The sequence below is a fragment of the Macrotis lagotis genome, chromosome 1 (genome assembly GCF_037893015.1).
Source record: "Macrotis lagotis isolate mMagLag1 chromosome 1, bilby.v1.9.chrom.fasta, whole genome shotgun sequence".
NCBI lineage: Eukaryota > Metazoa > Chordata > Mammalia > Peramelemorphia > Peramelidae > Macrotis > Macrotis lagotis.
Genome location: NC_133658.1, coordinates 535,603,596 through 535,628,856, shown reverse-complemented (window position 1 = coordinate 535,628,856; position 25,261 = coordinate 535,603,596). Strand labels below are relative to the sequence as shown.

Sequence of the window (25,261 nt, the reverse complement as noted above, 5' to 3'; positions counted from 1 at the left end):
AATTGGAAGTTAGTATGGATGAAACTTAGATTAGACCAACACCTAACACCCTTTACCAAGATAAGATCCAAATGGTTACAGAACTTAGACATAAAAACAATACTCTAAGCAAATTAGAAGATCAAGGACTAGTTTACCTGTCAGATCTGTGGAAAGGGGATAAGTTTATGACTAAGGAAGAGTTGGAGAACATCACCAAAAACCAACTAGATGATTTCGATTACATTAAATTAAAAAGTTTTTGCACAGATAAAACCACTGTAACCAAGATCAAAAGAAATGTAGTAAACTGGGAAACAATCTTTACAACTAATGATTGTGACGAAGGACTCATTTCTAAAAAACACAGAGAATTAAGTCATATTTTTAAAACAAAAAGCCATTCACCAATTGACAAATGGTCAAAGGATATGCAGTCAATTTAGAGATGAGGAGATCAAAGCAATCCATAGCCATATGAAAAATTGCTCTAAATCATTAATTATTAGAGAAATGCAAATTTCTGAGGTACCACCTCACACCTCTCAAACCGGCCAATATAACCAGAAAGGATAATGATCATTGTTGGAAGGGCTGTGGGAAATCTGGGACACTATTACACTGTTGGTGGAGCTGTGAACTCATCCAACCTTTCTGGAGAGAAATTTGGAACTACGCCCAAAGGGCAACAAAAATGTGCATACCTTTTGATACCACTACTGGGTCTATACCCTGAAGAGATGATGAAAAAGGGTAAAAACTTCACTTGTACAAAAATATTTATAGCAGCCCTGTTTGTGGTGGCAAGGAACTGGAAATCAAGTAAATGTCCTTCAGTTGGGGAATGGCTTAGCAAACTGTGGTATATATGTACGTCATGGAACACTATTGTTCTATTACAAGCTAGGAGGGATGGGATTTCAGGGAAGCCTGGAGGGATTTGCATGAACTGATGCTGAGTGAGATGAGCAGAACCAGAAAAACACTGTACACCCTAACAGCAACATGGGAGCGATGTTCAACCTTGAAGGACTCGCTCATTCCATCAGTGCAACAATCGGGAACAATTTTGGGCTGTTGGCAAAGGAGAATGCCATCTGTATCCAGATAAATTGCTGTGGAGTTTGAACAAAAGTTCAAGGATTATTCCCTTTAATTTTGAAAGAAAAACATTATCTTATTGTCTGATCTTGTTACCTCTTAGACTTCTTGTCTCTTCCTTAAGGATATGATTTCTCTCTCATCACACTCAATTGGGATCAATGTACAACATGGAAACAAAGTAAAGACTGACAGATTGCTTTCTGTGGGGGGGGGGGTGGGGGGAGAGAAGTAAGATTGGGGGGAAAATTGTAAAACTCAATATCTTTAATTTTAAAAAAGAAAAGAGTAATAGCAGATTGCAAACTGTCCCAGGAAAATCTATTTGTCTGAATTCCATTGAATTAAAATCATAAGTGAGAATACAAAATAGACTATAATAAGCACATAAATCAGGGTACCAAAAAGTACTTTGAAGATACTCAGGAAAGGTAATATAGCAAAGATATCTAGAAAGTTTTATTGTGGAGATGGGATCTTTTCCTCCCTCTTTCTGGTAAATTTTTATAGAATGCACACTTCAAAAAAAAGACTGATGATGATGATGATGATGATTTACTTACAGATATATTTCTAGAAGGAATTTATTAAAAGAACAAAAATATGAAAGCATTTGATTTTAGTGTTGAAATTTTCAGACTCTTGTTTTGGATAAGCTGTAACTTTGATGATTTTAAATTTATGTTATGCAGGTATGTTTATATATCTTTTTATAATCATTTTCTAATACATTAAACTTGATTTTTTTTAAACATATTTAGATTTTGATGCATACCAAGGAGATGGTGCAAAAGGTAATAAGAACATTTTCATTATACAACAGTTCTTAAATATTACACCTGGTGAAGTCTTTGTATTCAAAGAAAATTGTAACCCAAACAGAGGGAAATCGCTTCTTAGGATGCCTAGTTTACTACTGTAATCCTCCCTAATGGATTATAGCTTTTTTCTTTTACCAACACTGATATGATCTACCCACTGCTTGAAGCCTATATGTGAGTGTTTCAGGCAAATTAGCAGCAGTGCTAATTAGAGTTTACTTACAGGCCTTTATACTGTATGTGTTCTAGTGTTGTTTGTTATGATTGATTTTTTTGGCACCCTTCATATTCTACTAAATAGTCTTTGATACTGGTAAGGGTTTGACATGGATTTATGCCCCTGAAATGTTTTGTAAAGCACTTATGTTTCAGAATTTTTAAGCTGTTAATATAATCAGTTATCATGGTAATATATGGCAGTCAGGTAGATCCTTTTATCTTTTATTACTTATCCATTCTGTATTGTTTAAGTTGTGTTTTAGTTCATTTCTATATGTTATATTTGCTTTGTTCCATCACTTTCTTTTTATTTTCGAGCAAGGAAGTGGAATTACATTGTTTTGCTTCCTCTTTACTATTCTCAATTTAACCTTGGTTTATCATTAAATTAAAATAAGCAAGTACATTGGGCAGACTGAGTGAACGTTTTAAACTAATCCTGCTCTTGGATGGTAAATTTTGTTTTTTAAGTTCTCTAGTATGGTTTATATAAAATATCTTCAGCTACATTTTGAAATAAAGGTCACTGTGTACATATTCAATATTTTATGTTTTCATTTAGATGAACCTTGAAGTTATTTATGGAGATACAGATTCAATTATGATAAATACTAATAGCACCAACCTGGAAGAAGTCTTCAAGTTGGGGAACAAGGTGAAAAACACTTAATGAAATTGTCTGTTTTATCTATTTGTGTGATTTGTGTGGGTTATATTTAGGACCTGTATGAATCAGGTAATAATGTATTTATTTATACATTGTAAAAATGAATTTAGCCATAGTTATATTTCTTAAATTGATTTTTATTTTCTCAACTCAGTCAGATTTATAAATTTTATATATTTAAGAAAAGAACCCCATATATGTTCTGGTTCAGCCTCCTCATTTTGCAGATTGCCTATCTAAAGTCTACAGAGGTTAAATGATTTAAAATATGACACAGCTAGTAAGCACTGGGGATTTGACTACAAATCCAATCTGGCTAAACTGGACTGCCCTTCTAGACATCCTGTTCTATTTTTTTGGTTAACCCTAATTGTTAGGAGATTTCTTTTTGAATCCAGATATAATGTGAATCTAAAAACAAAAAACATAGTTCTTCTATGTGATAGCCAAAGACTATGGTCATATGTTTTGGGGACTGACCATCCCTAGTTCATTTAACTAATTTGCTGCTTTACTTTCATTTTTTAGTGTAGCTAGAAATATATTTTATTTTATTTTATTTTATTTTTAGGTTGTTTTTTTTTTTGCAAGGCAAATGGGGTTAAGTGGCTTGCCCAAGGCCACACAGCTAGATAAGAAATATATTTTTTAAAAAAAGGAATTCCTTTTCCTGTGATTCCTTTCTTTAAATATTTTGGAAGAAATATGATCATGTTTTTTCTGATGTCTTCTATAAGTAATTTATATCTCTAGCATTTTAATTAAAATGCTTGGTTCTGTACAATGCTTTTTTGAGACAATGGAGTTTTTAAAAAATTAGTAAATGTATTCTGATACATGCATTAATTCAATAGTTTATTAAGGTCTTTATATGTAAGACAATGTACTTTGGGGGAAGTAAAGAGGCAAAAACTAATCCTAAAAGAGTGGTATATAAAGGAGAAGTTAACTTGCAGCAAAGTAGCATTTAATAAATATAAAGCATGTTAAAAATCTTAAAGCACTTTGTAAATTGACAGTAATTATAAAAAACTGATAGCAAGTACTTTCAAAGTTCTGCACCACAGGACAGGGTAACTTGGAGTTGAGAAGGTAAGAAGGCAAAAGTATCCTGCCCTGGAGTCAGGAGTACCTGGGTTCAAATCCGGCCTCAGACACTTAATAATTACCTAGCCATGTGGCCTTGGGCAAACCACTTAACCCCCATTGCCCCCCCAAACCCAAATAAACAAACAAACAAACAAACAAGCAAACAAATAAATAAAAAGAAAATGAGTAAAGATCATTTTCCATTTGCTTGTACTTATTTATAGTTTACCTTTTTCCTCTATCATTCACTCCCCCTGGTTCATGCTACTGCAGTCCAACTAGCTAAGGAAATGTAAAGATTATTCCATTCTAGGATTAATAACCCTCCTGTGTGCCCCACCCCTCCCTCCGGAGGATAATGGTCTGTGAGCTTCAGAAGTCAATTAACGCATTAGTCTAGCAGTGAATTTTTTTTGCTGTGAATTTTTAAGGTCATAAGTTCATAGGACTATAATTCTAAAGCTAGAAGAAACCTAGAATACATCTAGTTCTACTTCCTCATTTTGCAGATGAAAATACTCAATCCAGAAGAGTTAAGTGATGGACTTAGTATCACATAGATCATGTGTATGGACAGAATTTGAACCCCCACTTACTATATTTCTCCCCCCCCCCCAATCTTTATACCCTCACTTCCTCACTTCCTCTGACAGTGTTTTGACTTAGGTACTTTAAAACAAGTTAATTTGTCTTGAATTGAGTCTGTGTGTGCATGTGCACAGACTGCAGACTTTTGTGTTAGATGTGCATTAATATAGACACACACACACACGTGCCCTCACAAATAGTATCTTTTTGGAGAGATCTTTCCAAGTTGCCATCCAGTAAAGGAGCTGTTAGATAGGTCTTACTGAAAGTCATCACCCTTTCATATAGAAACCAGTGAATGCACTGTAAGTTAGTCTTTTTAACTTTCTCTAACTAGGGCTACTATTGGGGATATCAGATTCATGCATACAGTGAACAGATAGGTGATACATGGACTTATACTTAGTTTTTTCAGAAAGAAAAATTATTTTTATTTAGTTTATACAGACTTCACCTGCACAAAATTATCAGCCCCATTTCACATTGCTTTAGGTTTTGAAGATTTTTGATATTGTATGCTCTTTTGGATGCAAAGACCTCCTGTAAGGGTGCCAAAGACAGTTTTACTTATTTTACAGTTTTACCCATAACTAAATATATTCAGTTTTATTCAACTCTTCATCATATCATTTGGGGTTTTCTTGGCAAAGATTCTGGAGTAGTTTCCCATTTCCTTTTTCAGCTCATTTTACAGATGAGAAAACTGAGGAAAACAGTGTTAAGTGACTTGCCCAGGGTCTTGCCCTGGTGCATGTCTGAAGGCAGATTTGAAATCTAGTCTTTCTGACTCCTGGCCCAGCATTCTATACACTGTGCCATCTAACAGTCCCCAACTGAATACATATTGATCATTTTATATAGTTCTTGTTGATGGCTCTGCTGGTCCTATGATGTGCTTGTGCAACTGCGTAGTAAATGATTAATGTTTATTGGCTGAGTTTTCCAAGATCATGCTGACCTTTTCCCCCCTATTATACCCAGAGCAGGAGCCTACTCTAGAAACTAAATTTTAAAAAAATTCCCTTTATATCTCATTTTTGTTACATTAAGGTATTTATAATTTAATTGATATAGGTATTCTTTCCACAGAATATGGAATCTCTATGTTTCATGAGTGAAAGCTAAAAAAAGTCACCTGATAACTCCTCTGTTTGTGAGCCTCTGTCTATTTAGTGAGACTGGCTTTCTGATGAGAGCTATGTATCTGGAATAAGTCTTTACAACTTAGGAATGCATATCGCAACTTTCTCTAAAAATTGGCAATTTCTTCATAAAACAATTCTTTTCTGAAGGAGTAGAAGCACTATGGAATCATAGCTTTCTAACTTAGGGTAGCTTTATTACTTGATTATCAACTTGATCCCTTTACAACAGAGGAAACAGTCCTAGGAAGGTTTCCCAAGGGCGTAAAACAATAGCACTATGGGGTGATAGTGAAAATCTGAATTAATTCTCTGGAAAATACACACACACACACACACACACACACACACACATCTTTTGATCTTAAAGACATCAATGATGGATATCTTCACAGGTTAAAAGTGAGGTGAATAAGTTGTACAAGATGCTTGAGATTGATATTGATGGAGTTTTCAAGTCTTTGCTTCTTCTAAAGAAAAAGAAATATGCTGCTTTGGTGGTGGAGCCAACTTCCGAAGGAAAATATGTCACCAAACAAGAGCTGAAAGGATTAGATATAGTGCGAAGAGATTGGTGTGATCTTGCCAAGGAAACTGGAAAGTATGATCATTTTTTTCAGTTTTGTTTTTGTCATTTTAGACAGTGAAGCATCTCAAGCTATACTGATGGAGACTACTGATATTTGTGAAGGATACCTACAATTTTGTCTCATGTGAGGGCAGCTTCTTATTTGTTTCTATTTTTAACTGGTTACATATTTGTACATTCACAAGTCTTAGGTTAATAAGCTAATTTTAAAAAGTGGATTAATACTTAGAATTAAATTTATCCAGTAACAAGACATTCAGTGTAAATCGTATCTGTCAATTTTTTGTTGATAAATTTGGGGAGTTTTATATCCTTGAACTAGATAACTTAATTTCAGGAAAAACCATGTGTGTGGTTTCTAGCCTAATTGGAGGTAAGCTTAAAGGAGTATTTCTTTTGTAGCCTGAAGAGTTTTGAGGTTAACTTAAACCATTCATTTAAGGAGGTTTCTACCTTTGTTGAAGTTGTACAGTATTCTTTGGGTGTCACTCTTTTATCCTGTATCTGAAAGATGATTTTTATTTAGTTTGTCCTTTAATCCCAAGATTTATTTGTAAACTTTATGCTGAAGTTATGTCAATCCCCTCAAGTTTTGACTGCTTAGATAGCACAGGCCCTCATAGACTGACACTTGAAATTTGGACAATTAAAAGAACTAGGTGTATATATATATACACACACACACACACACATAGAAAATCATCCTGGTATGGAGTGCTTTCTTCAGAGGTGCTTCAGGTACTACTTGCTTTCAAATGTAGAAGTGTCAGAATTTTGAGTAAATAATTATTAATTATGTTAAAATATTTTGGGGAATGTTAATATTCTCTTCCTTTTTTCAGTCTATTGCATTCAACTCTCAGTGATTGGGACAGTTGATGTTAAATAGAGAGACTGTTCTTAAGAGCATAGAACTGGTCATCTGAGTTGTAGGTTACTATTGACTTTTTATGCAGTGTGCTTTGCAATAATTTATTATAGCTCCTAAATGTACTGAAAGATGGAAGACTTTGTATAGACTGTCGATTAAACTATTTTCTTCAGCTTTGTGTTTTCCAAGAAAAGATGCATCATAATAGAAGTAAATTTCTCTGAGTTAGAAATGTATTACTAATTAAAGCTATACAAATGTTTTTTTGTCAGAGTTCTTTTTCTGACAAATTGTAATGCAGCTGTCAAACTCTGGCTCTGCATTTTTCTTGGCTTCTTTATTGCTCTTCCCAGTCTTTCCCACCCCCCAACCCCCCCAGGGAATGTACTTTAAGGTTGTTATAGTATAGCATGAGGAATATCGGAGAGAAGTAGTTTGAGAACTATTTATTTTATTCTTTAAGGATTTCTCATTTCTACTACTTCAGATAATAGTCATCTCATTGATCTACATTAAACATAGATGTGTATTATAGACAAAGGCAACAATGCCATCTTTAACGTAAGTGTGGTGTGACTTTACTTAGGGTTTTTGTGGCTTTGCATACATTTTATATTGGAGCCCTCTTTGTACACATCCTAGTTCTGTTATGTGTGAAATTTAATAGGTTTTCTTAGGGACATTGATTTCAACTTTTACAGCATCCCCCAGATGCCAAGGCCAGATTTCATAGTTACTGCCAACTTTGATAGTGCCCCCTTAAAGGCTTTAGCAGCAAGTAAAGGAATTGACCATATCTTTGTTGACATGAACCTGTCTACTACCTTATTTAATTTTGGGGTTGATATTATGAGCTAACAGAATTTTATCTTGTTTCTAGGCATTATTTTAATGAAATTTTTTATTTTTCCTATTTACCTATTTCTTTTGCAGCTTTGTCATTGGACAGATCCTTTCTGACCAGAATAGGGACACAATTGTGGACAGTATTCAGAAACGGCTAATAGAAATTGGAGAAAATGTGATTAATGGTAGTATCCCAATAAGCCAATTTGAAATTAACAAGGTAACTAAAGCTTTTATTATGTTGTCCATCTAATACTGTTTTTCCTTACAGCAGAATATTTCAGTCAACTCTAAAACTTTATAATGAATATAAACTCTAGGAAGTGATTAAAAATTGTTAAACTTTCTTTAATTGATTGATTACACCAGGTATTGAGATAGTCTTTTCTTGTAGCTCTTCTCTTTGTTACTGTCACATCCATGTACATGAGGATAGAAAGGAAAAGGACAAATTATTGGAAGCTATCTTGATCTGAATTTCTTTTCTTCAAATGAAGGAAGTAATAGTAATAACTCTCATAGGTTAGGATGCTCTATACAAAGGCCTTTGTAAACTTTAACACTCCATTTAAATGTTTGATATTGTTTTTCTTCCTCTTTAGTATTTTTATTTGCACTTGCCCCAAAATTTAAAAAAGAAAAAATTAAAGACCAATAATAAGTGATTTATCAGACAGCTCTTTGAATTAAATAGTAATATCAGTTCCCACATCCAAAAAAGGTCAGAGAATCCACATTTACATATGTATATATGCATAAATATTATAAGTTTTATTCTATAATTGATGAACACCTCTTTTTTACTACAGAAGGTACTACTGTAAATATTTATGTGTATATAGCAGCTTTTGTTTTATTTTTTGTGAAAGATTTTATTTTGAATTTTACTATTTTTCTTTTAATCTTGGGCACACCCCACCCCACACCCCGCAGTCTGTTAGTCTTTACATTGTTTCCATACTATGCATTGATTAAAATTGAATGTAACACCTTTTATTTTATTATATTTATTATTTTTTTTTAGGTTTTTGCAAGGCAAATGGGGTTAAGTGGCTTGCCCAAGGCTACAAAGCTAGGTAATTATTAAGTGTTTGAGGCCAGATTTGAACTCAGGTACTCCTGACTCCAGGGCCGGTGCTGTATCCATTGCACCACCTAGCCACCCCTAGCTCTTTTTACTTTAAAAAAAAACCAAACCTATATTCCCTCTTTGCAATATATACCTAGTAGCAGAATCTTTAACTCAAAGGTTATTCATACTTATTTACCTTATTGAATTCTGGCACAGTTGAACTAATTCATAGCTTTTCCAACAAAGTATTAGTGTGTGTCTCTCTCTTTAACTGTTATACTACTGATTTTTTTCATATCAGTTTGTTCGATATGAGCTAAAGCAAGAAAATTGTTTTTTTCATTTATTTCTCTTATTTGTGATTTGGTGCAGTCTTTCATGTGATTATTACATGGCAAATATTTTGAATTCTGCTTGATTACATATCCATTGCATGATACTTCCTTCATATTATTGATGTGAAAACTGAAATAGAAGAAGTTAAAGACATTTATTCAAGGTTACATACTTAGTTAGAACCAAGCACTCTTTCTGAAGTTTGAAAGTAATTTTTTTTATTCACATAGTTTTGAAATATGAACATACTCTTTCCAAACTTTAGGATACAGGAAAAATGGGCAATTATGTCTTTCTTATAAAGTTCCCTTATACATAAAGATATGAGATTTTTTCAAAGCAACTCATATCTCTTTATTTCTTTTTTCTTCACCTTGAGGTAATGTCATCTTATACCTTTAACATCAACATTCATTGATTAATTCTTTAAAGAATGTTCTATGTGAAAGATACTTTGATGTAGGTACTAGAAGATGTATAAATGTAAAATTTGATTTTCATATAAGCACAGGAGCAAGGTAAGACAAGTAGACAGATAATTGTAATTGAAATTAGAATATAACTAGTGCCTAACAACAGTTATAGAATGAGAAACCATAAGACATCATTTCTGACTAGGGGATGGTGTATGCAGCATTAGTAAAGGAAGCTTTCTGGAGGTGGGCACATCAGATTTCTGCCTTGAAGTATGATTTATGGTGATATCATTGGTACAGGGAAAAACTTTAACTTAAGCAATCAGGACTTTTTTATTGATTAGACAGAGTTAGGTAGAAGTAGCGATAGAATCTAGTTTGTTTATAGAGTGTCATTAATAAGAGAAACAGATAAAAAGTTTGTTTGAATTCAGATAATAGTATTTGAATATCAAGATGAGGAAATTTTGATTTCTATTTGGTGTAAGGATTGTGAAGATATTGAAGGTTTGAGCAGTGTAATATAATTAATTAAAAATAATTCCTACTCCACTAAAATTCATAAAGATTTAAAATTCTTAAGACTACCAATGCAATTTGAAGAATAGCTCACCATTTCAGTAAGAATATATGATCTATAACAAAATGATATATTGGGGAAGATAATAGAAGGTATAATATGCAAAATCTCAACTCTCTTCATGCCAAATAAATGAAAAAAAATGCCTCTTAACTTTCACAAAGTCATGGAGCCCTGGTGAAGACGTTCATCAAGGATGAAGGGTTCTAGAAGTGTGATGCTAATTATAAATGTAGGTAAAAATATATATTATTCTAAAAAAAATAAAAACAAAACACTATTAGTGTTTACTTTCAACATTGTCCTTGAGTACTTCTTTCCCTTTAATTCCTTTTTGACTCCCTACTGGAGTAAGATAAAAGTCTGATTAAAGTTAGTTAGAGAGAGAGAGACAGAGAAAATGAATGAGAATGAGAACGCGAGAGTGAGCGGAATCCCAAATGAGTAGGACTTGAAATGAATCAATTACAGTATCTTCTTATTTTTATGCATCATTGTTCCACTGGACCCTTGTGGGTCAGATTTCGTCCAATACTGGTTTTCTCAGAGAATAGATAGGGTACTGAGAGTGTTAAAGTGTGTTTTTCCACAGCCCTCTGATATGACATTCAAGTAATTTTGAATCCTAGAATGTTTCAGAAAGTCATAGAATTCAGTGAAAATGTTTTTATGTGATAAGAATTATAACTTGAGAAAGAGATTGACAAATTTAACAAGATTAAAGAATTTAGAACAGAGTATTGGGACTATTCTGAACAGTAGGTTCACTGAAAGAGATCATAATTAGAACACAAAACTGCTGAGGTAAAAGGAATATAAATTGAATAAAATGTTAAAATAAACTCCATTAGACAAGAATACTGAATTTGGTATGAAGAGACAATCCAAGAGACTAGTTCTTCTATAAGGTTATCATGTAAATAATAACACCAGACTTCCAATAGCCATACAGAAAAATTTCTCAGAAATATTAGAAGTAAATGGCACGTCACAGCTAAAGTGAATTCATAGAATACCAACAGAATGAAAATCTGTGCTTAATTCACCAAGAAACTTTGTAATAAGATTTCACAATTTCAACAAGACAAAATTTCAGGAATCAAATGATAAACCTTTCACACTCCAAAGCAGGAATATTCAGAAAACTACAGGATCAAATCAAATCAAAATTTAAGTTTGACCCCCCCCACCAAAAAACACCCACAAGATCATTTGATACAATCTGTAAATATAGTTGACAAAACTGAGCCAAAAATACCTGGATATTCTGTAAAGGAATATAAGAATCCAGTGATGAACCAGATTATCAACATGAGAGAATAAAATTTTTAGTACTTTAATAAAACAATTAAATATTTTATTTTCAAGTGACGAAAGAGGCAAGGCCTTGGCTGTGGAGTAGGGAAGTAGATTTTCCTTAAAACATACATACACGAGACAGTCCATATTATCTGAGAGATGCAAGAAAGTAAAGAATATCAAAGGCTAAACGAATCTAAGGTGTGTGTGTGTGTGTGTGTGTGTGTATACACGCACACATAAATAATGGAAATAAATCAATATTTGAGGTACAGAAAAGATTTTGGGGCAGTTAGGTGGCACAGTGGAAAGAGCACCGGCACTGGAATTAGGAGGACCTAATTTCAGATCCTGTCTCAGACACTTAATAATTAACTAGCTATGTGACCTTGGGCAAGTCACTTAACCCCATTGCCTTGTGAAAACAAAAAAAAAAGAAGAGAAAAGATCTTTCCTCTATATTTAATCTAACCTTGTAATTTTTGAGATAGTTTTGAGTAACTTAAAAATTTGGTACAGGTAGACCCAGGAAAAGACTGTCAAAATTAGAAAGGAGAGAGTTTTGTATTTTGTGTTTTCTGTGTGTGTTTGTGTGTGTGTGTGTGTGTGTGTGTGTGTGTGTGTGTATGTATGTATGTATCGAGTGTTATATATAGCTGTCAGCTTCTTCCCTGTCTTTAAAGTGCTCAGAGGGTTGAAAGGGAGGTTGAAAGGGAAAGGGAGAAGAATGAAAATTGAATTCTGCCAATAGAAGATTTCTTAAAGTGGATAGAAGTAGGAGAGGGAGAGGTAATCTAATTTTAAAAAGTTATTGACATTTTCTTTTATTTACAGAGGACAAAACTTCACCATAATTGATTAATACATTGAAAAATTCTGAAAATATATGCTAAGTGTAACATCTATGGTTTTTCTCCATGAAACAATGGGTTTGGAAGTTGTCCCCTCACATTTCTTCATTTGATTCCTTTGGAACCTTTATAATTTAATAATATTTATTTTTTATTTTTGGTATGTAGTTCATTCAATTTTCATAGTTGTAGTTACTATGTACATTAACAGTTTAGTAGCTATTCTCAGTATGATGAGATGAGGGACAAGGAAAAGTTCAGCTTCAATTGCCACCTTAAAAAAATGCTACTATAAATATTTTGAAACATTCTTATGATGATTTGCTAGTGTTAAATTCCTATAATTGAGTTTCTAGTTCAAAGGCATGGATATTTTAATTATTATTATTATTTTTTTTTTTTGCTTTTCACTGCTTCATCATCAATGTATGTGTCACTCCACCACCTATCCAATATTTATAATAGCCATTTTTGGTCATTTTTGCCAATTTTTAGGGTAGAAGTTAAAACTTTCAGGGTTGTTTTGATTTGTTTCTCTTTAGCTTTAGAGCATTTTTTAATGTGGTTATGAATACATTGTAGTTCCTTTGTGAATTATTTATATTCTTTAACCTGCTTATTGAGAATGATCTCTAGTCATATATACATATATATATACATATATATATATACATATATATACACACACACACACATATGTTTGTATGTGTGTGTGTGTTTGTGTGGTATGAGTGTTTTGTATATATGCATATATCTACATTTAGTTTATATTGTGTATTAATCCTTTATTATATAAAGAGACATTGGATTCCAAGATATTTTTTTCTTATTTGACCACTTTCCTTTTTATCCTAGGTGTATTAATTTTGTTTTTGCAGAGACTTTTCAGTTTGAAGTAATCAAAGGTAGTTTGAAGGGGGGAGAGTCCTGAAGCTAAATCTTTTTGGATGAGGATTCTCTGAGGCAAGGTCGAGAAGGGATGGTATATCATGTGTGGGTCCTAGTTAGTATAAAAACATTCTGATAAGAAAGATATATATGAGGAAAAGAGAAGGCTGGGTATTTGTGATTGTCGCATTCCAGGGAAGTGATGTCCCATGACTGCTCAGAAGGATTGGGGCCAGGTTGTGAAGGACTTTGAAAACTAAACAGGAGTTTGTATTTAACATAGGGGCAAAAGAGAGCTATGGGTATTTACTGAACAGAGGAACACAGTCATATCAGTACTTTCGGATTCATACTAGCATCAGTGTAGAGGATGCACAGGACCAGAGACACTTGAGCAATAGAAGAGCTATGAGGCTTGTTGGAGTCATCTAGGGGAGAGATAAGGAACACTGGAAGGAAACTGGCAGCTGGAGAGCAAAAAGAAAAGGGGTTGGATGCAAGAGATGCTGCAGCAGTAGGAAGTGGTCTTTCAATCATAAAACATTTATAAATTACATGTTATGTGACAAATACTGTGGTAAGTGTTTGGGATCTGAATACAAGAAGAAAAACAGTCTCTGCCTTCAGAGAGTTCACTATCTGATTGGTAAGAAAAGTAGAGTGGGGACAAGGAAAAGTTTAGGTATAATCATGTTGGAGACCAATCCAAAGGAATGTGTCCAAGTAGGGAAGAGATAGCTCATCTTGGGGACATTTTGTAAGTAGAGACTTTGAGAGGAGTTCTTGTTGCTCTCTCCAAATCAGGCATATAATGTAGTAAGGACTCTGATATGAGTACTAAGGCTAATGTATTCTAATGATGAATTTCCTGATGATGCAGTGGTTTCTGGGGGGTCTTGATCATGACAGAGTCCAATCCAAAGGAATATATATTATATCTGGGTGAATTTGAAGAGTAAGAGCAGCATTTGACAAGTGATAAATATGTGAGAGAAGAGAGTGAAGAGTTAAGTATAATGCCAAGATTATAAGAAATAGGGAAACTTGGAAAAGGTAGGATTTTGAGGAAAGGTAAAGAATTCTGGACTTTTCTAGCTTAAGATGTTTCCAGTTTGAAATCTTTAATATGCAAGTGATGATGCTCTTTTGAAGTTATAGGTGCTGTGTATCATCTGATTAGAGAGCACAATTAAACTAGTCACTGATAAGATCAAATCCTGCATCAGACACTTAATAGTTATATACTCTGACTGATCACTTAATCTCTCTGACTCAATTTTTTTTATCTAAGAAAGGGTTTTATTTGATGGTCCCCACACTCTCCTGGTTCTGAAACTATAATCCTGTGACCATCTACAGTTAGGAGGTGGGATATTGATAAATATCAGAGAACATGAGCAAGAATAGGTATGAGGAAAAAACCAGTCAATAAGTATTCTCTGCTATGTCCCAGGTATTCTGCTAAGAACAAAAGTATCATTTTACATTCTAATGGGAGACAAATACATATGAAAATGAATGCAGGGCAGAGCCAAGATGTCAACAGAAGAGCCTCTCTTAAGTGCTCTCTTTAATATTTCAAAACTTATAAAATAAGGACTGTAAGTAAATTTTTGAGAGACAGAACCCACAGAGGGATCCAGTAAGGCTATTCTCCAGCCCAAGGTAACCTGGTAAATAGCGGAAAGACTCCACTCCATAGTGGCAGTCTGCCAGAGTGAAGGAAATTCAGCTTCCTGGAGGCAGCCCCAGGGCACCTGGGAGCCATGGCTCAGGGCAGCGGGGCAGTTTTTTTTTTTTATTACAATGAGCTATTGCAACAATATGGAAAGGGGGGAAGGTGAAGGGGGGAATGAAGGAACCTTCACTCTCATCAGAGGTGACTCAGAGAGGAAACAGCATATATACTCAATCGAGTATAGATATGTACAGAAGGAGAGAAGGGGGACAGGGGGAATGGGGGGAATGTGAGTGATGAAGGAGAAGGAGAGTGGTCAGATATAACATATTTTCTTTTTTACTTCTTGCAAGGGGCTGGGATTGGATGACCTGTCCAGGACCATAGGGCCGGGTGGTTGCTGGGCCTTAAGGGTAGTATGTGGGCTCGGGGCCTCTTGCCCCCAGGGCTGGGGATCAGTCTGCTGCACCACTCAGCTACTCTACAGCATATTTAAGAAGAGGGACAGAGTGAAAGGAGAGAGACAATATAGTGTTTGGTAGTGGGGATGTATGAATGGAGGGATTTGTGATCAGCAATGGCAACAGTGGAAAAATATGATCCACCCACGGTGTTGGAACACAGACTGAAGCACTTATTATTATTATTATTATCATTATTATTATTATCATCATTATTATTATTTTAGGGGGGTTGGGGCAGAATGGAGCTGGGTGGCTTGCCCAGGGCCGCACAACTGGGTGATTGTTGGGTGTCTGGGGCCAGATTTGAGCTCATGTGTTCCTGACTCCAGAGCCGGTGCTCTGTCCACTGTGCCACCTAGGTGCCCCTGTTATTTTTTATTTTAATTTTTCCTCTATTTTATTGTTCATGGGAATCTGTATTTTTCTGGGGGGGAGGGGATATTATGTTTACTCTTAAACAAGAATATTTTAGTAATGTATAAAAAAATTTGTACAAAAATAAAATAAATATAATAAAAAATTTTCTAAAAGAAAATGAATGCAGCCTAAATATAGTTAATTAATACCTCTGCCCCTCCTCCAATGTTTTATAAGTATAATCCTTGATCTCTCTACAGCATTTGACACTACTGATTAATCTCTTTTCCTTCATACTTTGTTCTCTAGGTTTTTGTGACACTATCTCTTGTCTGTTGGTTGTTCTCTTATCTCCTTTGCTTGATCTTCTAGGTCACACTTGATGACAATAAAAGTGCCCTAAATATCTAACCATGGTTGTCTTCTTCTGTGTTATTTCATTTGTTGTATAAAGAGTATCTTCATGAGATGATTCTTAGATCTTTTTATGTAAGTCTTTTTTCTCACCTCTAGTTTTATTCCTCTATTCACTGTTAGATATCTTGAACTGGTTATCCTGTTGACATTTTAAACTTAACTCTTCAAAAAGAGAACTCATTACGCTCTCCAAACTCCCCCTCTTCCATAATAGTGTGATTCTGCTTTTCACTGGTTTCATCAAGCTCTCAGTCATCCAAGCTTACCACCTTGGAGCCATCCTCAATTCCCATCATCTCACTCATCCTTCATATCCAATCTATTGCCAAGTCTTCTTGTTTCTAATATTATAGCTTATCTTGAATATTATTTCTTCCTATTCTTTTTGCCCAAACTGCTGCCTCCTAATTCTGTGCTTTTTTACTGGCATATATACCTATAATATAATATACTTACAATAATACTCTCCTTCCTCCTCTCCATCTTCTGGTATTCCTGATTTCTTGTCAAAACTTACTTCAAATCACTCCTTCCACGAGGAGGCCTTGACTAAAAGAAGGCAAGGAAAAATAGTGGCTGGAGAGTGTTAGTCTTAAGGCTGGTCATGAGTATCAAATGAAAGACCAAGCTCAATCCCTAGGGGCTGTTTTTGCTAGGCAAGTTCCAAGGGTGTGGGGCCTTAATAATTTCCACATATTCCTCCTCCTCCTCTGGTGTGTTGGGGATTGCTTAAGGTTGAGCAGTCAGTGATATAACCTTGTCAATAAGAGCTCTCTCTTGGCACAGAACATATATAGCCATAAGCAATGATACAAGGATAGAAAATGGGGAGACTCCTAATCCAAATAACCCAGCTTGTTGCTAGTAATCATTAATGATTAATTATTGCATTGATTCTGTTAATTTTTAGCAAGGGATAACTGCAGAAAGTTATTAGGCAATTTGAAAACTTTGTAATATGATTTTTTAATTCTTAATTTACTTAGATTGTTTTTATTATTTGCTAATTATATTAAACCCTAGAAATGAATATATTTCGTTTTTATTAGATTTGGTATTAGATCAAAGAAAAGATATGAAGGTCTGATAATTATGTAACTTGTGATACATATTTAATTAATACATTATTATTTTGGTGACATTTTTCCTCCTATATGCATTTGTGTGTGTTTGTATATCTGAAAATTTCTTTTAAATTATTGGAAATATTTCTTTCTTTCTTTCTTTCTTTCTCTCTCTTTTTTTTTTAAGGCATTGACAAAAGACCCTCAGGATTACCCTGACAAAAAAAGCCTACCACATGTACATGTTGCCATCTGGATAAACTCTCATGGAGGCAAAAAAGTGAAAGCTGGAGATACTGTGTCATATGTTGTCTGTCAGGTAAAATTATTTTACTTAATGAGACTTTCCCTAAATGAAACTTAAAAAATCTGTTGATGAAGCATCAGACTGCAGTGCTATCATACTAATACTAGTATCTTACTAATATACTCAATTGTAATAAGATAGTCAGATGTAGTCTAGTTAATTGAATTTCCAGTATTTTATAAATAATCCTGTCCACTATAATGTTTCATTTAAACTTCATTAAATATTCTGAATAGGATTTCTGGTTTTTCTGCCTAATTCTGGAGGCAGCTGATTCTGCAGTGGTCATCGTACTTGGCTTGGCATCATGAAAGGCTGAGTTTAAATGCAACCTCAGACCCTTGTGTGACCCAGGGCAAGTCATTTAAACTCTCTTTGCCTTAGTTTCCTCAACTGTCAATTGGAGATATTTAAAGTTCTTCCCTTTCAGGGTTGTTGTGAGATCAAATGAGATATTTGTAGAGAGTGCTTAGCTTGGTACTTGGCCCATAGTAGATTTTATCAAAATGCTTAATCTTTCCACTTTCCCAATCCCATATGAAAAACATCTATTACAACCCAAAGTTCACTGTAAGGAAAATTATTTTTATGCTAGATTAATGTCAGTTCATTAAAATAAATGTATTTTCTTCCCATCTCATTTACATAATTGTCCATTGTGTTAGTGAAAAAAAGTTGACAGATGCTTGATTTAAAAATGGCACAAGCGTGGCGGCTAGGTGGCGCAATGGATAGAGCACTGACCCTGGAGTCAGCAGTACCTGAGTTCAAATCTGGCCTCAGACACTTAATAATTACCTAGCTGTGTGGCCTTGGGCAAGACGCTTAACCCTATTGCCTTGCAAAAACTAAAACAACAACAACAACAACAAAAAAACCAAATAAAAACAGCACAAGTGTTGATATGCAAGGAAAGCTCTGTGGATATTGACTGGTCCTAATATTAATATTGTCCTGCACACCTAATATGAAAGATTGATTTCTTAAGTAGGTTCTTTGAAAAGGATCAGGGTTCTTCCTTTTAAAAGGGAAGGAAAGAGGACAGTAGAGGTTTAAGAAAATTGTCATTTTCTGTTGACTTTTTGCCAATAAGGTAACAGACTCATTTTCATTGCATCAATGTTTCCAGCTCTGTGGAACGTATAGACTGGAAAATTTTTCTCTTATTTTAAAAAACAAACATCATCTAAGGGCTAGGTAATTAATTTTATTCAGAAGCAGAAGCAGAAAACTTGAAAAAGGAGAAAAATTTGATGGCAAAAACAAAATTCAGTATCATTTCTTTTATTTACTTTTTTGGAAAACGACAATGACAGGCATATTTGATAGTTAACATGAATAAAAAATTGATTTCAGGTTTTGGGTAATATTGATTGCAACACAATGCATCATTTGATAAGAAGATTGATTTTTAACATCATGGATAAAATCTGGACTCCAAATGTTTCAGAACTTTTTAAAAAATTTAAACAAAATCTACTAATATTCCCTACATGTTGATGATAATGTACATACAGATGTCTTAAGTACATGGACATGAATCAACACTTGACTCTGTATCCCTCCTAGTGTTACTCTTGATTAAGAACTGTTACACTGAGCCAATTCCTGCAGGAAAATGTTTCCATAAATGTCTAACTAGCTCAGGCCCTTAATGTGCTTTGCATATTTTCACTGACAAGTCTCATCTCAGAAAACAATTTTCATATTATGCAAATAAAGATTTTGGTAAATAGGATAGGATTTTTTTTTTTCACTTATGTCTTCACATATATACAACAGCTATTAGATGATTAATGACAAGGCCAGATAGTAACGTCAGACTTTGAAGAATTATGTTCATATGATAAAAATCGTGGCTAATAATGAAACTAAATCACATTGTTTTGAGTGAAGTACATTGACATTTTTCTTTTTCCAACACTGACTTAAATCACTTCTAAGCTCATCAAAGTCAAATTTCCTTTCTTTAGCACTTGAATTTTCAGCTTAAAGATTTCTTCTCTTTTCTTAAATAGCTGTATAGTATTTGCATTTCTAATACTTCAGTAAATTCAGTTTAACTTAATTGATTCTTAGCTATATTCTGAATTAGCTTATTTTATTAAAAAAATTCAAATTTTGCTCATCTTTGGTCTCTGAATCAAGACTTGATGCCACATAAGTACTTAGAAAATATGTTTTGGGGGCAGCTAGATGATGTAGTAGGTAGATCACCAGCTCTGGATTCAGGAGGACCTGAAAGTTTTTGTGTTAAAAGTGGTTGAATAAATTTCTTTGTTACTCTAAATGTGGTTTTTATAGAATAACCTCTTATGTATCACCTTGTGTCAGATTCATTTTTAGAATACAGCAATTTTCAAAATCATGAGTCAGGAGTTTTAAACTTATTAGTTTCATTTAATTATTGCATTTGTTTTCTGGAAGTGTGCCCTTTTTTATTCTTTGTAGCAGTGGAGGGAAATTTACTATTTTACTTTAAAATAAAATAAAAGATATAACCAGTTGGTTTATTCTAGAAATGGCATTGTAATTATTGCACCTGGTGTTTAAATTATTACACATGCACATTGAGAAGCATGAAGAAAGACCAAATATGCGTCTTAATCAGTTATCAGATATGTGTGATCTTTCTTCATGCACATCCTCAAATGTACATCATGTTCGAGGCGGCTAGGTGGTGCAGTGGATAATCACTTGACCTGGAGTCAGGAGTACCTGAGTTCAAATCCGGCCTCAGACATTTAACAGTTACTTAGCTGTGTGGCCTTGGGCAGAGAGAGAGAGAGAGAGAGAGAGAGAGATATGAATCTATACATAAGTAAAAATAATTTTAAGAAATCTTGAGTGAATGTTTTATATTTGGTTATAAAACACTCAGTCATGAAATAGGGTTGAGGGTGTATTTCAAAGGGTCAAAGAAGCCTGTAATGGTCAGCTCCTCTGTACTGCTAAAGTTGGAGTGATTCCATAGCAGTGATCCTTTTCTGTACTGTACATTATAATGAGGATCATCTGTTGACTCTGAAATATTTGCTTTTTTGTTAGGTGTTTCAGTCTCTTTATTCAGGTCCAGATTAAATATGCATTTTCATTTAAACCATTGCAGAATTAGAAGAAGTGGTACAAGGTAGTCGGAAGAAGTGGTACAAGCTAGTCCGAATCTCCTGAAGAAGCAGCGGTGTGTAGAATTACGTTTGGAATTGGCTGTCCTCAGCACAGAGAAGGGGTTGATTGTTGCAAGAGAGAAAAGAATAGAAGGATTCACATTATAATCAGTTTTGCAGAACAGCTGGGTGCTGTGAATAGTCATAATTTAATTGTGTGGTTTGAATATTAAATTCTGTTATGTTTCAGACAGAGAAAGAGGTAGTGTGAGTTATTGGATGTTGGTCCAGTGTGGTGATGACTTTTCATTTCATAGATGGCAAATCACAGAAGCCCTATGTGAGCCAATTATATTTAATAAATTTTTCTTTTCCTAGAGGAAGAATTTGATGCAGATTTCAGAAGGGTTGTCCTTTCTGAATACATCTTTTCTTGGGTTAACCATTATTTTCTTGGGATGGTACCAGATATGCTTGAACTTGAAACATTGTATTCTGTCTTTCTAGTGACCAGGTATTTTGCTCTTAAAGCACTTGCATTCTACAAATGTTCCATATTATTTTTTATCTCTGCCCATTGTCCCTGGTTTAGATTATCAGCAATGTTTTATCACCCTATCCTGCTTTCTTACCCATATGCTCTTTATGTGGTGTGAAGTATGTAACTACTTTTTTAAGGCCCCATAGCCTTAAAGAATGCATTATGATACGTCAGTTTAAATATTTACAGTAATTCTGTTAAGCTAATGAAAGGGTTGTGTGTATGCCTTTCATCATCATCATCCCAAGAAAGCACTTCTGGTAAGATTAATGGTTATTATACAGTGTTCTCACTTTGTTTCTTTGAAGTGGCATATGGAACTATTTAATCTAGTGGGTGCTGTCTTGTTGGTTTCATGTGTCACCCAAAAAATAGAACATGACACATGCTGGATTCACCGAAAAAAAATAGAACATGACACATTCTTGGACTCCAGATTTTACACCAGGAGATCAGCAATTAATTGTTGTCTTCATACTTTTGGGGTCACATGAAATGTTTAGTCATATCTCTATGGTTTAGTTTTTAGTTTTTAGTTTTTTTAGGTTTTTGCAAGGCAGATGGCATTAAGTGGCTTGCCCAAGGCCATGCAGCTAGGTAATATTAAGTGTCTGAGGCAGGATTTGAACTCGGATACTCCTGACTTCATGGCCAATGGTCTATCCACTGCACCACCTAACCGCCCCTTGGTTTAGTATTTTTTTTTTAAATGCAAACATTCTTCAGTTGCTTTCCCTTCTCCCACTTTCACCTCTGATTCCTGTTTTAGTATTTTCCCCCACAGGTCTATATATGATATGTCCTTTTATTTTTTTTCCCCAGGATGGATCCAACCTAAGTGCTAGTCAAAGAGCTTATGCCCCTGAGCAGCTGCAAAAACAAGACAACCTGATCATTGATACTCAGTACTACCTGTCACAGCAGATCCACCCTGTTGTGACTCGAATTTGTGAGCCAATAGATGGAATTGATGCCACTCTTATTGCAACTTGGTTAGGTAAGCTTCCTCCATACAGTGAAGAACAAACACTGAGGAAGAGAAGTACAATGCTCCTATGAGAGCTAGAGCCCTCAGGATTTTAATTGAGAGATTACATGCCTCCTTTCATAGTAAAGAAAGAGGCACGGTTATTCAGTCTTCTACACTTGGTTTTATAGAGGTTAACTCTAGTTTTTATTATTAAACTCTTACTCATTAATATAAATAATAGCAAATTGGTTATTCATTTTGATTTCTATGTTAAAAACACTTTCACACAAGGTGGGTACATAGACGTGTGTGTGTGTGTGTGTGTGTGTGTGTGTGTCTTTAGTCTAAAACATTGATTTTCTACTTAATCACTTCAGTTTTGTTAAACCTTAAACTAAGCTTTTCTTCTCCCTAAAAACAGCTCCACTTGTTATTTCCAGATTTTTGTCAGTGGTGCCATCTTTCTGTGAAAGCCTTAGTTATCATTAATAATCTTCTATTTTTCCCTTTCTACTCTTCCAAAATCCATTTAGTTGTCAAATTGTATAAATTCTTTCTGTAAAATATCATTCTCAGAGTTGTCTCAAGTCTAAACTCCTCATCTAGAAATCTAGAGTCTTCTGTAGTCTTGTCTAAATTTGCCTGTTGAGTCTTCACTCATTAGCTCCATTCACTTTCTCTTGAGCATATTTGGCTTTTTGCCACTTCCATGTTTTTGATCCTATTCTCCCTTATTTCCTTATTCCTAGCCTATCAAAAGCTCTTCATCTTAAATTCCTCCTGATTCCCTGAAATCTTTATGGGCTATTTCAGCTCAATGTGATTTCCCTCTTCTTTGAACTCATAATATCATTACTCACTAATATATTTCCTGTTGTTAATTTTTAAACTTCTCATGTGATTATAGCTGTCTCTCCCCAAAACACTTGATAACGGATTATATTTTATTCTTTGTCTCCCAGATAACTAAAGTACATATGAATTGTTTAATAACTATTTCTTGACTGAATTCAGTTTTTTACATATAATTATAAATGATATATTTTCACTCTTGTTACTAGTTATTATGTTCTACTACCCAGTTATTGTCTTCTCGGTAAAGGAAAATTTGTTTTAATATATATACCTTAAATAAAACAGAATGAGGAAGATGAATATTTTTCAAGAGTAAGCATATCAACGCATTACCAAGCAAAATATTTTGCGCATTGCCATATACCATCACTTTCTTCCTCCTTAATCGGTGTGGGTAAGTGAGAATTAGCAATATGACCTAAAGAATGATAGGACCTCATACTTCAGAAAACACATATTAATTATATTGTTTTCATTTGTAATAATTTTCCAACATTTTGTACCTTGTACAAAAATTGTCCTTTTTTTGTATAGTTTGAGGCCTGCAAAGATAGATCTTTTTTCATTTTCCTTTGTAATTATTCTGTCATCCACATAAAGAAAAGGCAAAAACAAAGATAATTTTAAGAAATAAATGTAAGAATAAAGAAGTCACTGATCTCTGTGTAATATACCTCTAAAATGAATCCACATTTAACTTCCCTGAAGGGTTAGTAATAGTGATGTGGGGAGAAGTAAAGGAATAGTATGTAGGGATTTGAAATTTGTGGGTGACTAGTGGTCAATAAACCCCTTTGTAGCTGCAGTACCAGATAGTTATGGTTTTAGAGTCTTATTTTCTAATTATCACTTTTAGATTGGATGGTTTGGTAGAAGTCCATATATATACACACATACACACACACACACACACACACACACAAACACACATATAAGTGGAAATTCATTATAAAAATCCTTCTTGCTACCTGAAGAGGTCCCAGCTTAACAGTAATAAATATATGAGCAAAAACAGTTTGATTATATAATGATATAAAAGAATAACTGATAGTATCCTTTTTTTCTTCCTCCTTATGTGTTGTCTTAGTCCATTAGAAAATAAGGAACTATCTTTCTATTTGTGTTTTTATTCCCAGTATTTAGTTCAGAACCTGATGCAATTCTAAGTAAGTGCTTGTTGACCCATCAGTAACCATCTCTTTGACCAAACCTACTACTTCCAATGCTTCAGTTAGAGAACATCAGTTACTACTCTCTCATATGCTTATTTTCTACTTTTTGTGCTGCTTTGGCATTCTTGCAATAAGAGAAAGCAAGGACTCCCTACTCCCTCCAGCATTATGCTGAATGAACTCCTAGTGTTGCAAACTTACAGGGGAATTTGGAACCCATAGTAGGATGAGTAGGCAATGATAGATTGTAAGCTACATCATTGGAAGGAATTCCTACATTTTTAGGATTTCAGATTCATTTGAATGTATGAGTTTGTAATTCATTATCATTGTACTTGTTTTTCAGTCATTTCAGTTGTCACTCTTCATGGCCCACTTTGGGTTTTCTTGAAAGTAGTCCTGAAATGGTTTGCTATTTCCTTCTCCAGTTTATTTTACAGATGTGGAAATTGAGTCAAACAAGGTTAAAATGACTTGCCTTGCTAGTATCTGAAGTCAGATTTGAACCCAAGAAGATGAGTCTTCCTGATTCCAGGTCTGGCACACTATCTGCTCTGCCACCTAGCTGCCTTTGATGGTGCATCTACCTATAAATTCTAGCATCAGTGTACCACTGACCTGTGACTACATGACAAATGGTATTAGATAGCTATTGTAAGGTACAATATGGCTTTTAAGAATATTTGGAAATATACCCAGCTCCTTTGACAAGTATCTTAAATTTTATCTTTCTTTAGTCTTATGTCTTGACCCTTTGTAAGTGATTTATATCATAGTTTCACATTTGGAAGGCATCTAGTCCAATTTGTGACAAAATACACTTGTTGTGAATTCTCGTATTTCTTCTCTGAAGCTAAGTTCCTTTTATTTTCTTTGCATTCAGTGCTGCCTGAGCTTAGTTTCGTGACCTAGCTCTCCTGATACTTTATTTAGGAATACTAGTTAGAATGTTTCCATTTTTGAATACTCTAGATT

The 25,261-nt window shown here is 34.3% G+C and overlaps 1 protein-coding gene across 3 annotated transcripts in view; it reads left to right on the top strand.

Annotated features, from left to right (window-relative positions):
* POLA1 (DNA polymerase alpha 1, catalytic subunit) overlaps positions 1-25,261 on the top strand; it is a 336,395-nt gene that overhangs the window by 105,646 nt on the left and 205,488 nt on the right. For all 3 annotated transcript variants that reach the window (XM_074214225.1, XM_074214224.1, XM_074214226.1), the window contains 6 exons: positions 1,842-1,874; positions 2,683-2,775; positions 6,002-6,207; positions 8,000-8,132; positions 17,522-17,653; positions 22,112-22,286. In XM_074214225.1, coding sequence (XP_074070326.1) covers positions 1,842-1,874; positions 2,683-2,775; positions 6,002-6,207; positions 8,000-8,132; positions 17,522-17,653; positions 22,112-22,286 — 772 coding nt within the window. The remainder of the gene's footprint in view (positions 1-1,841; positions 1,875-2,682; positions 2,776-6,001; positions 6,208-7,999; positions 8,133-17,521; positions 17,654-22,111; positions 22,287-25,261) is intronic.